Source organism: Periophthalmus magnuspinnatus, chromosome 16 (assembly GCF_009829125.3).
Source record: "Periophthalmus magnuspinnatus isolate fPerMag1 chromosome 16, fPerMag1.2.pri, whole genome shotgun sequence".
NCBI lineage: Eukaryota > Metazoa > Chordata > Actinopteri > Gobiiformes > Gobiidae > Periophthalmus > Periophthalmus magnuspinnatus.
Window position 1 is genome coordinate 33,672,894 of NC_047141.1, and position 14,428 is coordinate 33,687,321.

At 43.4% G+C, this 14,428-nt stretch overlaps 1 protein-coding gene across 3 annotated transcripts in view; it reads left to right on the plus strand.

Moving 5' to 3' along the window:
* The window catches only part of LOC117384375 (adhesion G protein-coupled receptor B1-like), a 74,247-nt gene extending 60,149 nt beyond the window's left edge, over positions 1 to 14,098 (plus strand). For 2 of the 3 annotated variants that reach the window (XM_055227691.1, XM_055227692.1), the window contains 5 exons: positions 1,245 to 1,284; positions 6,395 to 7,008; positions 11,956 to 11,991; positions 12,100 to 12,246; positions 13,904 to 14,098. In XM_055227691.1, the coding sequence (XP_055083666.1) occupies positions 1,245 to 1,284; positions 6,395 to 7,008; positions 11,956 to 11,991; positions 12,100 to 12,246; positions 13,904 to 14,098 (1,032 nt within the window). The remainder of the gene's footprint in view (positions 1 to 1,244; positions 1,285 to 6,394; positions 7,009 to 11,955; positions 11,992 to 12,099; positions 12,247 to 13,903) is intronic. The other variant, XM_055227693.1, reaches the window with a different exon arrangement.
* Positions 14,099 to 14,428: the final 330 nt, after the last annotated feature.

Here is a 14,428-nt window from a genome sequence, read left to right on the forward strand (position 1 = left end):
ATGCTAAAACACGCCACAACACGCCAGAACACGACAGAACACGCCAAAACACGCCAGAACACGCCAGAACACGACAGAACAAGCCAAAACACACCCACAACATGCCAGAACACGAGGGAGGAGTCAGTTCATTTGTGGATTTAACAAAAGCTTTTTCTCTCCTTGTTCCACTGACACTTCGACCAATCAGCTCCAAGTATTTCACAGAACATTCCGGCGTCTCCTAAACTCTGTCAGTGAGAACATTCCAGACTGATGAGTGTGTAGAACAGGGCACGGTGGCTCAGTTGGTAGAGCGTTTGCCCTCTGATCAGAAGGTTTACAGTTTGAATCCTGCTCTCGACATAAACATCAGATTTAACCAGAATCAACCAGCTCCAGTCTCAATACAGAATCCGTGTACATGTGTGATCTGTGTACATGTGTGATCCGTGTACATGTGTGATCTGTGTACATGTGTGATCCGTGTACATGTGTGATCTGTGTACATGTGTGATCTGTGTACATGTGTGATCCGTGTACATGTGTGATCTGTGTACATGTGTGATCTGTGTACATGTGTGATCCGTGTACATGTGTGATCTGTGTACATGTGTGATCTGTGTACATGTGTGATCTGTGTACATGTGTGATCCGTGTACATGTGTGATGTATGTACATGTGTGATCCGTGTACATGTGTGATCCGTGTACATGTGTGATCCGTGTACATGTGTGATCCGTGTACATGTGTGATCCGTGTACATGTGTGATCCGTGTACATGTGTGATCCGTGTACATGTGTGATCCGTGTACATGTGTGATCCGTGTACATGTGTGATCCGTGTACATGTGTGATGTATGTACATGTGTGATCTGTGTACATGTGTGATCCGTGTACATGTGTGATCTGTGTACATGTGTGATCTGTGTACATGTGTGATCTGTGTACATGTGTGATCCGTGTACATGTGTGATCTGTGTACATGTGTGATCTGTGTACATGTGTGATCCGTGTACATGTGTGATCTGTGTACATGTGTGATCCGTGTACATGTGTGATCCGTGTACATGTGTGATCTGTGTACATGTGTGATCCGTGTACATGTGTGATGTATGTACATGTGTGATCTGTGTACATGTGTGATCCGTGTACATGTGTGATCTGTGTACATGTGTGATCTGTGTACATGTGTGATCCGTGTACTTGTCCGTGTACTTCTACTGCACAAACTATTCCTAATATTTTCATAATTTCTTTTTCAGACTGACTTTGAGAAGGACGTGGACATGGCCTGCAGATCAGGTAAGCCTCCTCCTGCTCCTGCTCCTCCTCCTCCTGCTACTCCTGCTCCTCCTCTTGCTCCTCCTGCTCCTGGTCCTCCTCCTGCTCCTCCTCTTGCTCCTCCTCCTCCTGCTCCTCCTCCTCCTATTCCTCCTCCTCCTCTGTTCCTCCTCCTGCTCCTCCTCCTCCTCTTGCTCCTCCTCCTGCTCCTCCTCCTCCTGCTCCTCCTCTTCCTCCTCCTGCTCCTCCTCCTCATGTCCATGTTCTCTGTTGTCTCACTCTTTTGTCTTTTACTCACACTTGTTCTTTGGGGACTGTTTGGAGGCCTCCTCTTGCTCCTCCTCCTGCTCCTCCTCCTGCTCCTCCTGCTCCTCCTCCTCCTCTTCCTCCTCCTGCTCCTCCTCCTCCTCGTGTCCATGTTCTCTGTTGTCTCACTCTTTTGTCTTTTCCTCACTTGTTCTTTGGGGAGTGTTTGGAGTCTGTTCTGCTGCTCTGAGCTCGTCTTAAACTCCTCTGCAGCAGACGCCTGGTCCCTCCTCTGCTCCTCTCCTCCTCTTCTCCTCACTCTCGTATTTTCACTGAGGAGCTGTTCTGACATAAGAGACGACACAACAGAGTCACTTCACAGTTTAAAGTCTACAGAGTGTTACAGAAATAATATTATCATTTACCTTTTTGTATGAAACTGAACTTCTGCAGCTTTAATAATGTGTCGTCCTCTAAAACAGACCTGGAGTTGTGTTTTGTTTCATTCACATGTTTGAGTCACACTTTATTATTAGTCTGTGACATCTACAAAGCTCAAAATGCGACGTTCCACCCTGTGATGTCATCAAGTGGTACTTTTCATGTTAACTCCTCCTTTTACCTTTAGTTCAGTCGAGAATATTCTAGGACTGAAATGATCCAAATGATTCTATAAATGAAGGTGTGTGAAGTTTAAAAACACAGTGGAGCACTTCCTGTATCACCACATGATGACATCACAAGGTGGAACAGAGTGTTTTCAGTTTGAGAGAAGAACTCAGCCTAAATCTGCAGTTTGTGTCATATGGGCCTTTAAGGTCAGGGTGCACTTTGTTGTCCCCGTTGGGAAACGTCTCCTGCATTTGACCCGTCCTTCAACATTAGTCTTGGTCAGGACGTTTTTAGTTGGAGGATTTGACCTGTTCTGCATGTTTGGGTTGATGGGGAAACCAGAGGAACCTTCTTGCTGTGAGGTGTGACTGTTGGACACTCTGCCACAGACCTGGACACTCTGATGTAGAGGAGAAGATGGAGGATTAATAGATCAGTGCAGAGAACCATGTTTGGATTTAGAGAAGCTCAGGGTGTGACCATCTACAGCAGAGTGACCAGACGTCCCCATTGACCCAGATTTATCAGATTTATCCAGGTTTTATACGAGAAATGTCCCACGTGTGCCCATTTCTGACCCATCTCATCGCTCCAACAGTAAAGACACAAACATACTGTCCTTTGTTTGGCTAAAATACAGAACAAAAGGTGAAAAAAAGTCCCTTAGACCAAGACTGAACCAAAAGTGAGTCGAGAATGAACAATATTACTCAGGATTTTATCTGTGACCGACCGTCCCAACCCGAGTTTGTCCCAGTTTGGAATTTTATTAATCTGATCACACAAATCTACAGTGATCTGCGCAACTGAAAAAATAAAAATGAAGCAGTCCAAATAAAACTTGAGACTGAACGTGGAGAAACATCTGAGCAGTTTGGATTTAAGTTTTGAGTTATAGATTTGAGTTATAGAGGAGCAGTGGACGGGAGCGGAGCCGTTTGTCTGGCTCAGTATCGGTGTGTAATGAAGCGGCTCCCGGTTCATCTGATAGCGGCTCTGCTGATATCCGCCGAGGCTCAGATCTGATTATCTCTGGAGACAGGAAATCAACAACTGCATCTGGAGATCTACTGAGACCCTCCCGCAATAACCAACATATTAAACCACACAGGAGCGGGTTTGTGTTGTGTTTGACAAAAGCTCGTGTGGAGAATCCCACAACTCAACAATTTAAACCCTGATTTTGGCGTCGAGGCTTTGGATTCTGACTCTATGCTGTTTGAAATCTCCTGTAAATCCTGAAGCATCGAACATCACGTGGTTAAATACATGCTAACGACGTAGCACGGGTCAAAAAACTGAAGCTACATATTTATTTAGCCAAAACGTGTGTCGTTTTATCATCGTAGCTTGTTGTTGTTTAGCCTCTGTGCACAACAGCGCCCCCAACCTCTGTGTTTGTGTCACTACTTCTGTCCAGGTTTATCTCTGAGGTTTTTGCAGAAACAAAATGAATAAATATTTAAAGATCAGAGAGTGGACAGGAGCTGCAGGTGGGTCAGAGGTCAGAGGTCAGACAGTGGACAGGAGCTGCAGGTGGGTCAGGGGTCAGAGGTCATGGTCAGACAGTGGACAGGAGCTGCAGGTGGGTCAGAGGTCAGAGGTCATGGTCAGACAGTGGACAGGGAGCTGCAGGTGGACGTCACTGTCACATGTTAAACACAAATAAAATGAATATTTCACCAGACACTTCTGTTTTTATAAAGAGACATGTTTGAGCCTCAGTGCTAATGCTAATGCTAATGCTAATGCTAATTGTGATGCATAGTGTCTCAGTCGTACTGTAGCATTAGTGTACGACATAAACATGATTGTGTAGTCTGTATTTTAATTAATTTGAATTTTAACAGGTTTTTTTATTTTATGTTTTGTTTATGTTGTGTTAGCTTTGAGACGCAGTGAGCTAGCTAGCGTGCCGCTGTGATTGGCTAAAGCTCAGGTAAAGTCCCGCCTCTTCTGACAGATTTGGACAGAGCTGAAACATCATCACGGCTTAAATGTCGAGGTACTTTTATTTTTGAGGAGCCCCCAGTTTTGTTTGGGTCAAACTGTGAAAAATGACGTAGATGTAGTTTCAGACCTGGCTCAGTCCTGGTCCAGTAGTCCTGGTTCAGTCCTGGTTCAGTCCTGGTCCAGTCCTGGTTTAGTCCTGGTCCAGTCCTGGTCCAGTCCTGGTCCAGTCCTGGTCCAGTCCTGGTCCAGTCCTGGTTCAGTCCTGGTCCAGTCCTGGTTCAGTCCTGGTCCAGTCCTGGTTTAGTCCTGGTTCAGTCCTGGTTTAGTCCTGGTTCAGTCCTGGTTTAGTCCTGGTCCAGTCCTGGTCCAGTCCTGGTCCAGTCCTGGTCCAGTCCTGGTTCAGTCCTGGTCCAGTCCTGGTCCAGTCCTGGTCCAGTCCTGGTTTAGTCCTGGTTCAGTCCTGGTTCAGTCCTGGTCCAGTCCTGGTCCAGTCCTGGTCCAGTCCTGGTCCAGTCCTGGTTCAGTCCTGGTCCAGTCCTGGTTCAGTCCTGGTCCAGTCCTGGTTCAGTCCTGGTTTAGTCCTGGTTCAGTCCTGGTTTAGTCCTGGTCCAGTCCTGGTCCAGTCCTGGTTCAGTCCTGGTCCAGTCCTGGTCCAGTCCTGGTCCAGTCCTGGTCCAGTCCTGGTCCAGTCCTGGTCCAGACCTGGTTATGTCCAGGCTGATGTTGTCTGGACAGTTTGTGTCTGGACTATGGGACATGGATCGAGCCTCGAGCCAAAATCTGTTCAGTGACGTGAGTTTGTGTCAAATGAGCAGCTCGAGTTTGAGACGAGCAGCGTCGTCCTGGAGTTTTACTTTGAAAGGATCACACAGATTTAAATGTTTTGTGTTGATTATAAATTCAGACAGACCCGGGTTTACTGCAGAATAAGAAAATAAGAAACTGTCTTCTTTTCATGGCTGTTATAAAGTTTTATGTTTCAGTTTTGTATAAATGTTTAAATGTGATGACGGTGGATGTTTTTTTTCTTTGTGATTCGTCTCAGCTCGATGACATCATCACGCTCAAATATGTCGCTGTTTTCACTCTGTGTTTATGTGACATCAGAGGTCACTATAATAACACACACACACACACACACCCACCCCCACTCACACACACTCACCCCCACACACACACACACACACACACACACACGCTCACACACACTGTGCAGGCTGGTGGAGTGTTTTGCCTAAAGACGATAGAATATTTTTATAAATGGACTCTGCTAACGTGCTCGCCGCCACGTTCCACATAAGATGTGAGCCTGAGCACATTTCCAGCTCCATCGACTTGATTGACAGTGTTGCTAAGCGCCCGGAGGGGAAGGGGCGTTACCTTCAACAGCCTCGTTCCTGATTGGCTCTTTGGTTGCTATGATACTCGTGGTCGGTGTTGCAAATATGGACCTCGCCTCCAGATGAGCCTCTTCACCTGCTCCAGCCTCGAGCTTCATTTGGCCGAACGCTGTGGTGATGTCACGCTCAGTCACGTCTGTGCAGCGTCTGCTCTCCACACGGATGGACACGTGTCACATTCTTAAAGATAATCTCTCACAAACCACATTTGCTGCCATCTTAAAAATCACTGTGGTCAGGAAATGTATTTAGTTTTCCTTTTAATGAAATTTTGTGTTTTCTTCTTATAAGAGAAGAAATGTAAAAAGCAAAATATTTCCCTGACACGTTCAGCTCCAGTCAAATGAAGCTCATGGAGGCGAGAGCAGGTACAGCGGCTAATCTGGAGAGTATCATAGCAACCAAAGAGCCAATCAGAAGCGAGGCTGTTGAAGGTAACGCCCCTTCCCGCCCACACCGCTAGTTTAGCAGAGAGCGGGCGCTTAGCAACACTGTCAATCAAACCTGTTGCTAACGCTAACAGGAGCGACCTCGGGGACAGAAGGACCTGATTTGTCTGTTATTAATGTTCAGATCTTGATTTACAGACACAATAGTGAAATAAAAACCCCAGGATCATGTAGAGGGTTAATACGAACATTTAAGACCAGAATGAGTCTGAAGCAGCAGAGACAGAGAGAGGAGACGATGGAGCAGGAAGTGCACACATGATCACTTCCTGTTTGGAGCACGGCAGCTAGCGGGTTAGCCACATTAGCATGTACATAAACAGTCTGCACAGCTGTAGTTCTCAGGTGTTTGACAAACCACATTAGTCTTTAAAAATGGACAGCAGAAATGTCCATTCACGTCCCATTTTCCCGTCAGGTTTGTCCCTCAGACTCCCAGACGTCTTTAACTCTTTCCTCTCCTGTGTCTAGGCACCGTGAAGCGCTCCTCCCTGCAGAGCGACGACAAAGCCTCCGCCGGGACCCTGACTCTTCAGAAGGGCTCCAATTTCAACACGATGCCGGCGAGCATGGCCAAAGTCCACCTGCAGAACGTCGCCGACTACACCAGCCACACCCTCACCATGAGACGGGAGAAAGGAGCCGCTAAAGGCATCAGCACCGAGCTCCCGGGCGCCAAGTCCATCTACATCTGCGACGGAGAACTTTTCAAACAACTCGACGGAGAAATGCCCAGAGGAAACGGCGAAGGGAGTAGCGCCGAGGGTAAAGGTTACGTCATAATGCCGACGAACAACACGGGGATGCTCAAACCGTCCAAAAGCAAAGACGATAAGTACAACATCAACATAGAGCAGCTGCCCCAGACCAGGCTCATCCACCTGGCCAACCCCGCCTCCGGAGAACCAGGATTCGGACTCAAGACTTTACCCGCGGATCAGGTTAGCGTGTCCTGCTCTGAGAGGGACTCGCCGGCCCATAACCTGCACCAGACGGCGGCCGTGAACGGAGCAGGGGATTCTGGGAACTCCGGCGTCATGACCAAGAGCGAGACCGTGTCCACGCTGTCCATGAGCTCACTGGAGGTAAGACGAGCCGCGGAGTCGTTTAGTTCAAACGTCCATCATCACGTCTCCTCCTGTGTCCACGTGTCCACAGGTACCACACCTCACATAAACTGAAGGAAGACTCCAGTTAAAGCTCGAATATGTAACTTTCCTGGTGATAAAAGTTTAGCCTGCTGCTTATGATGTTGTTGCTTTGCCTTGGATGTTCCTTAGTATGGCATTAAACACGTCTGTCTTTCATTTATTCAATTACAGGTGTTGAAATGGCCTTGAAAAACAACATGCTTTCTTACTGTAAGTGGGCTCGCCTCTCCACAGATCTAACCTGTAACTTGGCACACTTATATCTGCGGAGGTGGATGAGTTTAAAAGCGCCGGTCCTGATTATTAAAACAGAACGAGTTAATTTTAAACGTTTTGCATCGGTCCACAGTGACTCCTCATTTACCTTATACATTCAGAACGTCCTAATTACTCACCATGATGAGTTTATAAGCATTTCACCAACTTTCAGCGACCAGAGACCATTTTTTTTGCTCAAATAAATGGAAAAATGCCATACTGTGAATGTCGCCATGGAAACAAGCAGATAGTCGTCACCAGAAAAGTTACACATTGCACTTTTAACATTGATAAAAACTATTCAGAAACATGTATCTGTTTATGTCAGTGTGGTATCCATGACGACCTCATCACCTTATGTTTATGTTGAATCAGTCACTTTTTTGTGGGTTTTTTTTGTGTTTTTTTTATTTTTTTATATATATATCTCTTCATATTTCAATGTGAACGTTTCCGTGTTCATGTTTCATCATCTTTGGTGTTGGCGCAGACATACAGCCATCCATCAGCTAAAACATGGAACAGAACAACACTGTTTGACTAGCGCCGCTTTAGCGAACGGGGACGACCACCGGGGGAGGCATTTCATAATTAGTTCAACCACGTAAAGTTAATTTCGCAAAAATAAAAACGTCTCCGAGGACAGCTCTGGACCGGGCCGCCTCTCTGCCCAGATCATATTGTGTTAATAATGACCCCTCAGTGATGTGGTTATCAAATTAAATACAAGCTCCACCTCAGCACTTAAAGCATCGAGTTTAATGGAGCGAAACGAACACGAGCGAAACGAACACGAGCGAAATGAGGACGAGCAAAACGAACACGAGCGAAACGAACACGAGCGAAACGAACACGAGCGAAACGAACACGAGCGAAACGAACACGAGCGAAACGAACACGAGCGAAACGAACACGAGCGAAACGAACACGAGCGAAACGAACACGAGCGAAACGAACACGAGCGAAACGAACACGAGCGAAACGAGGACGAACAACGAGCCAAAACATGACCAAATACTAAATAAATAGAGTTTATTTTATAGCACATTTAAAACAACTTGAGCTGAACAACGTGCGTCACATTAAAGTCAAAACAAACATACACACATCATAAAACTCAAACACATACACACATCATAAAACTCAAAACAAACACATACACACATCATAAAACTCAAAACAAACACATACACACATCATAAAACTCAAAACAAACACATACACACATCATAAAACTCAAAACAAACACACACACACATCATAAAACTCAAACACATACACATACACACATCATAAAACTCAAAACAAACACATACACACATCATAAAACTCAAAACAAACACATACACACATCATAAAACTCAAACACATACACATACACACATCATAAAACTCAAAACAAACACATACACACATCATAAAACTCAAAACAAACACATACACACATCATAAAACTCAAAACAAACACATACACACATCATAAAACTCAAACAAACACATACACACATCATAAAACTCAAACACATACACACATCATAAAACTCAAACAAACACATACACACATCATAAAACTCAAACAAACACATACACCCATCATAAAACTCAAACACATACACACATCATAAAACTCAAACACATACACACATTATAAAACTCCACGGCGTCCTGTGTTAAATACCAGGGAGCAGAGGTGTGTTGAGTCTAAGAGACAGAGTGAAAACACAGAGACTTTTACAGTTTGTGGTTTTATAAAATCAGACAGATTGAAGTGCGTCGTGTGAATGAATCAACTCGTTAATGACACTAATGACCAACAATAAAACAAAAGAAAGAATAAAAATCACATTTGGATTTGGTTCAGACTCTGCTCCTCCTGAATGAACCTGAAACACAGAACAAACGAGTCACTGCTGCTTCACTTTGGAACATAAAATAAACTTTTAAATCCAAACTAAAGCCTCACGGCCTTTTATACACGTGGAGCCGTTTTTTATCGTTTTATTTCTATTTTTAATCTTTATTTTTCTATTTCGTGTCTTTTATACACATGTTTCTGTTGTCCTGTAAACACTTTGGACACCACAGACTAAATGTGCCACATAAATAAACTTAAAATATGAGCTAAACTATTTTAAACCTTTATTTTTCCCACAGTGGGGAAATTACAGTGTTGCAACGCAAAGTTCAAAGAAATTTAGAAGAATCAAAACATGCGTCAACAAACCAAGAGACGCTGCACAAAACACGAGAGCACAGGGTTTTTAAAGGTGTGGGGGTAAAAAAGGGGCCGTGTGTGAGTTTGTGGTACATTTAAAATACATAATTTGGGGAAAATAATCAAAATATTGACCCAAAAACATCGTCAGAGCTGATCAGACGTTTCTCTGAACAATCGAATCGTCTATGAAAAAAAACACATCAGTCAATTTCTTTAAATAATATTATGAAGATTTACAAAAAAACTTCAAAACGAGCCCAAAAACGAGCTTTGTCTGAGGAGCAAAGATGTAAAACTAAACACATTTGTAAAGTCTCAGGCATCGGGTTAAAATTTAAACTAAAACGTTAAACGAGCTGCAAATGGCGTTGTGTCTGTTTATTATAAATGAACTACATTTGGTCAAAGAAACGAGTAAGAAACACGACCAAACTCTTCTCCCCGTCTCCTGTAACGAAGAAACAACTGTTCAAAGTTAAACCGTTTAAATATCGTCTTTTGTGTTTCGTTTTTTGTGTTTTACGTCTGACTCCGTCGCAGGGAGATCCTTGTTTTGCGTCTAAAGTTCACGCTCAAAGGTCAGACTCTTTGAGGTCGACGTCAGACTGAGCTGGACGTGAGCCACGAGTGTCTGTTCACTGGAGGGCGGCGTCGCCACGGTAACGCCATGTGATCCGGCAGCTGCCACATCTGCGGAGCCGCGGGTCAGGCCTTCCTCCACCGCGCCGTGACGGAGAGCGTAAAGGGCGCGCTCACAATCTGTTAACAGCAAACGCCAAAACAAGTCGAAAAATAAGAAGAAAAGTGAAAATCTGCAACTCCAAAATACTGACTACATGCACTTTTTACATTTATAAAACAGATAAAATTATTTAAAATATTTGTTCACGTTATGATCATTTTAATAATAATTTTAATACGTTAATCTCAATTTATTATTATTATTTTTGCCTCAAGAACCACCTCAATGAGTAAAATGTGACTTTTTTTAACCTACAAAATTCTAAAAAATATAAAAATACACAGTACTAGTCAAAAGTTTGGACACACCTGCTTATTCTGTTTATTTTTATTTTTTTTACTACTTTCTGGATTTTATAAAAACACAGACGACGTCAGATTTATGAAGTAAGATTTATGGAATCGTGTAGAAAAGAAAAAAAGTGAAATACTGTGACTCTACTAAATATTTTTGGACAAAGTAAAGGCTGGAGACTTTGAGGATTTGAAGATAAAACTTTGGAGATGGGACAAGATCTCGTACCATAAGATTTTTACATTTGGATTGGACAAAAAAGGGTTAAGTCCTCATAAACAGTGAGGCCAAAATGAGGCCAAAATGAGGCCAAAATCGTGAACTGAAACCACAGACTGTTTATATAAATGAACAGAGCTAACCTGCCGCTGCCACGTTCCAAACAGGAAGTGATCATGTGCGACTTCCTGCTCCATCGACTCGTCATTCTGGTCTTAAATGTTCGTATTAACCCTCTACATGATCCTTTTTATTTCACTATTGTGTCTGTAAATCAAGATATGAACATTAAAAACAGACAAATCAGGTCCTTCTTTCCCCGAGGTCGCTCCTGTTAGCGTTAGCCACAGGTTTGATTGACAGCGTTGCAGGAAGGGGCGGTACCTTCAATAGCCTCGTCCTGATTGGCTCTTTGGTTGCTATGATACTCGTGCTTCATTTGGAGCTGAACTGTGACGTCACACTCACTTCTATAAAGTCTCTTCTTCGTCTGTGGCTAAATCACTTTGGATCTGTTTCCATTCCTTTAAAATGTAAAAAAAAAAAGAAAAAAGTAGAGTTTCTTTACATAACTCCAGATACTTCATAGATCTGATGTCTTGTGTTTATAAAAGTGTAGAAAGAAAAAGAAAAATAAAGAAAAAAAGAACACTGAATGAAAGTGTCTACATTAGATTTTGTTTCAGTGGAACATTTTTGCTCCGAGAAATACACAAAACACAAAAATATTGAGTTTCTGTTGATTTTTAATGTGTAAATTCAAATCAATTCATAAAAAAAAACATGTTTCCTCAACCACACGTCTGCAACTGCTCCTAAAAAATCAAACAAAACGCTAATACAAGTACTTTTTGTTAATAAACCAATTAATTCAAATTCAAAACCTTCACTGTTTCCACACGTCGACTAAAGATCGAACACGAGTGTAAAGTTTGGAGCCGACGTGGGACTGACTCAGGGACTAACTCCAGACTCTGAACATTAATCCCCTCAGATTTAAACCTGTTTAACACCAGTCTTGTCTTGTTTATTTTATTTATTAACAAATCCTTATTTCTTGAGTGAAACAGAACAATAATATCCCTTTAAAACTCTGTCTGCAAAACCAAACCTAGACCTTTCCTTTAATCTGTGTCTCATCTTCCCCCAGAGACGAAAATCACGCTATGCAGAGCTTGACTTTGAGGTAATTCTAGTTTTTTTAATCCTATTTAGACCAAAACAAAGTTGATATTTGACTCTGGCGTTAGCGTTTTGAGTAAACCCGGTGGTGTTGTGTGCGCTGTCCCTGTAGAAGATAATGCACACGAGGAAGAGACACCAGGACATGTTTCAGGAGCTCAGCAGGAAGACGTACACTGATAGAGAGTCTCCACCAGAGGGCAGAGCGGCCAAAAGATGGAGCGTGTCCTCAGCCAGCAGTGACAAGACCAACATGAGTGTAAATAACCACGCCCCCTCCCCTCTTTATACTTTATTTACCTTTATTTACTCTTAAACGTGTAAAACTGTAAAACCACAGAACCTTCTGGAGGTCGTCTGTCACCTGCACGATTCCATGGAAACACAAAGTTAAAACCATACTCTGGGACTTTCTCCAAGAAGGGAGAACTTTACAGAACATTACAGCCAAAAGAACAACACTTCCATGGAAACGGGCAGGCGGAGGCGCTTCTCCAGGTCAAATACGAGTCGGGTTTGTGGAGATGCAAGCCCGCTCATAGTGAAGACGTGTCAAAAGTCGGTTGCAGATGTAGTTTGCGCAGTTCAAAGGTCACGCTGATGTTCTCTGCTCAGAGCTGGCTCCATGTTGGCCTGTAGCTGCCTCATCTTCATAGCACCAGTTTATTTCTTCAGACATGATCATCCTCCTCCAGAGCTCCATCCATCCCACAGCTTTGGACGCTTTAGCACGTAGCCAGTATTAGCCTAGCATCACACGCTAAACTGCAGAACAACAGATCAGAAGTTATCTTAATGTCTCTAGTTAACGAGAAATCATCTCTCCAGATGTGCTCCAGCTGCAGTCAGAGATAATGAGTCATTAGTAGATTTAACAGGTTTGCCAAGAACACGTTTGGTGTTTTTGGTGCCAATTTTGCCTCAAATTTGGCAGCAAAATTTAATTAGTTTTTCAGTCAATCACCCTTAAGAGAGATTATATTGTATTACACGCCGCGATTATGGTCAAAAGACAGAATTTAGAAAAACAGACGTGAGTTTGGGAACAGGATCCTGACGAGTGAATGTGAGCACGAATAAAACGAGAGAAGTTTATTTTTCAAAGTGTAGAATCAAAGAAACTGACCATCAGACTGCAACAAAACCTCGTAACGATATTATGTAACGATAATAATAATAATATTTAGCCGTTATTGGGTTTTAGACAGAGTTCCTTCCTGGTTTGAAGGATTTGCGATGGCGGCGGTCGTCTGTTGTTACCATAGACTGTTTATACACATGGACATCGCTAACACGCTAACACGCTAGCACGCGCACAGGAAGTGAACATGAGCACGATTCAGCTCCGTCGACTCGGCTCTAATTCACTTTACATTGAAAAACTGCGCCCCCTCTCTCTGTATCTGCTCTTCTTTCACTATTTGGTCTGTAAATTTAGATCTGAACATTAAAAACAAACCGAGGGGCGAGTGCTTTTCCAGATTAGCCGCTATAAGTGTTAGCATCAATGAGCTTCATCTGACTGGAGCCTCTTAGTCGACTTAAACACATAAACAGTCTATGGATGTTGTAGCAATAACACAATTCAACTCAAGACAGAAGAAAGACCCTCACAAACCGTCAAATCAGGAAGGAGTTTTAAATTTGTGAGTTTCAGACGACGTCACATTTTATCGTCCAGTTTTTTACACAGATGGGGGCGCCTAAAATTAATATTGTAAAAAGTTTTTGTTGTAACACAGTGAGTTCTTTCGTTTAGTCACTATACATTTACCTTTTGGATATTTCCTGGTAAAGTTCAGTGTAATCAATAGTAAAAAATGTTCTCCTGCCCCCATGTGGACGTATGAGCTCATTACAGCCTGAATAAACTCCTAAACTCGAAACTTTTCTTACTTACTTTTATGTTTGTGTAGGAAAAGCAGCAGACGCCCAGTAAGAGGGGCTGGGAGGGCATCCGGAAGCCCCACTCCCCCCCGTCCTGGGTGCGTAAGGACCTGGAGACGGTGGCCCCGCCCCCCCTGGAGCTCCAGGCGGTGGAGTGGGAGAAGAACAGCGCCACCATCCCCCTCGTGGGACAAGAGATCATGGACCTACAGACTGAGGTGTAACTCCTCCCACAACGAACCTCCAAAACCAATCGACGAACAGACGCAGCAGAGGAGGAGGTCGAAGGTCACCGCCCTGCGCCATCGAAACAGAGGGACGCCTGAAGAGGAAGTTGAAATTTACGAAGAGATCACGAACGCAGCGTTTACTTTTATGTGTTCAATTTCAGACGATAAACGAACATTTTTGGACGACGATTATTTCAGCCAAAACAGATTCACTCTTAAAACCACACGGCGCTCGCTCCTTGTGTTAAATGATTCAAACCTTGATTTTTATTTTATTTTTTTTGTAAAGTTACGCTGCGTTTCCGCTCTCTCTTTCAACAAATC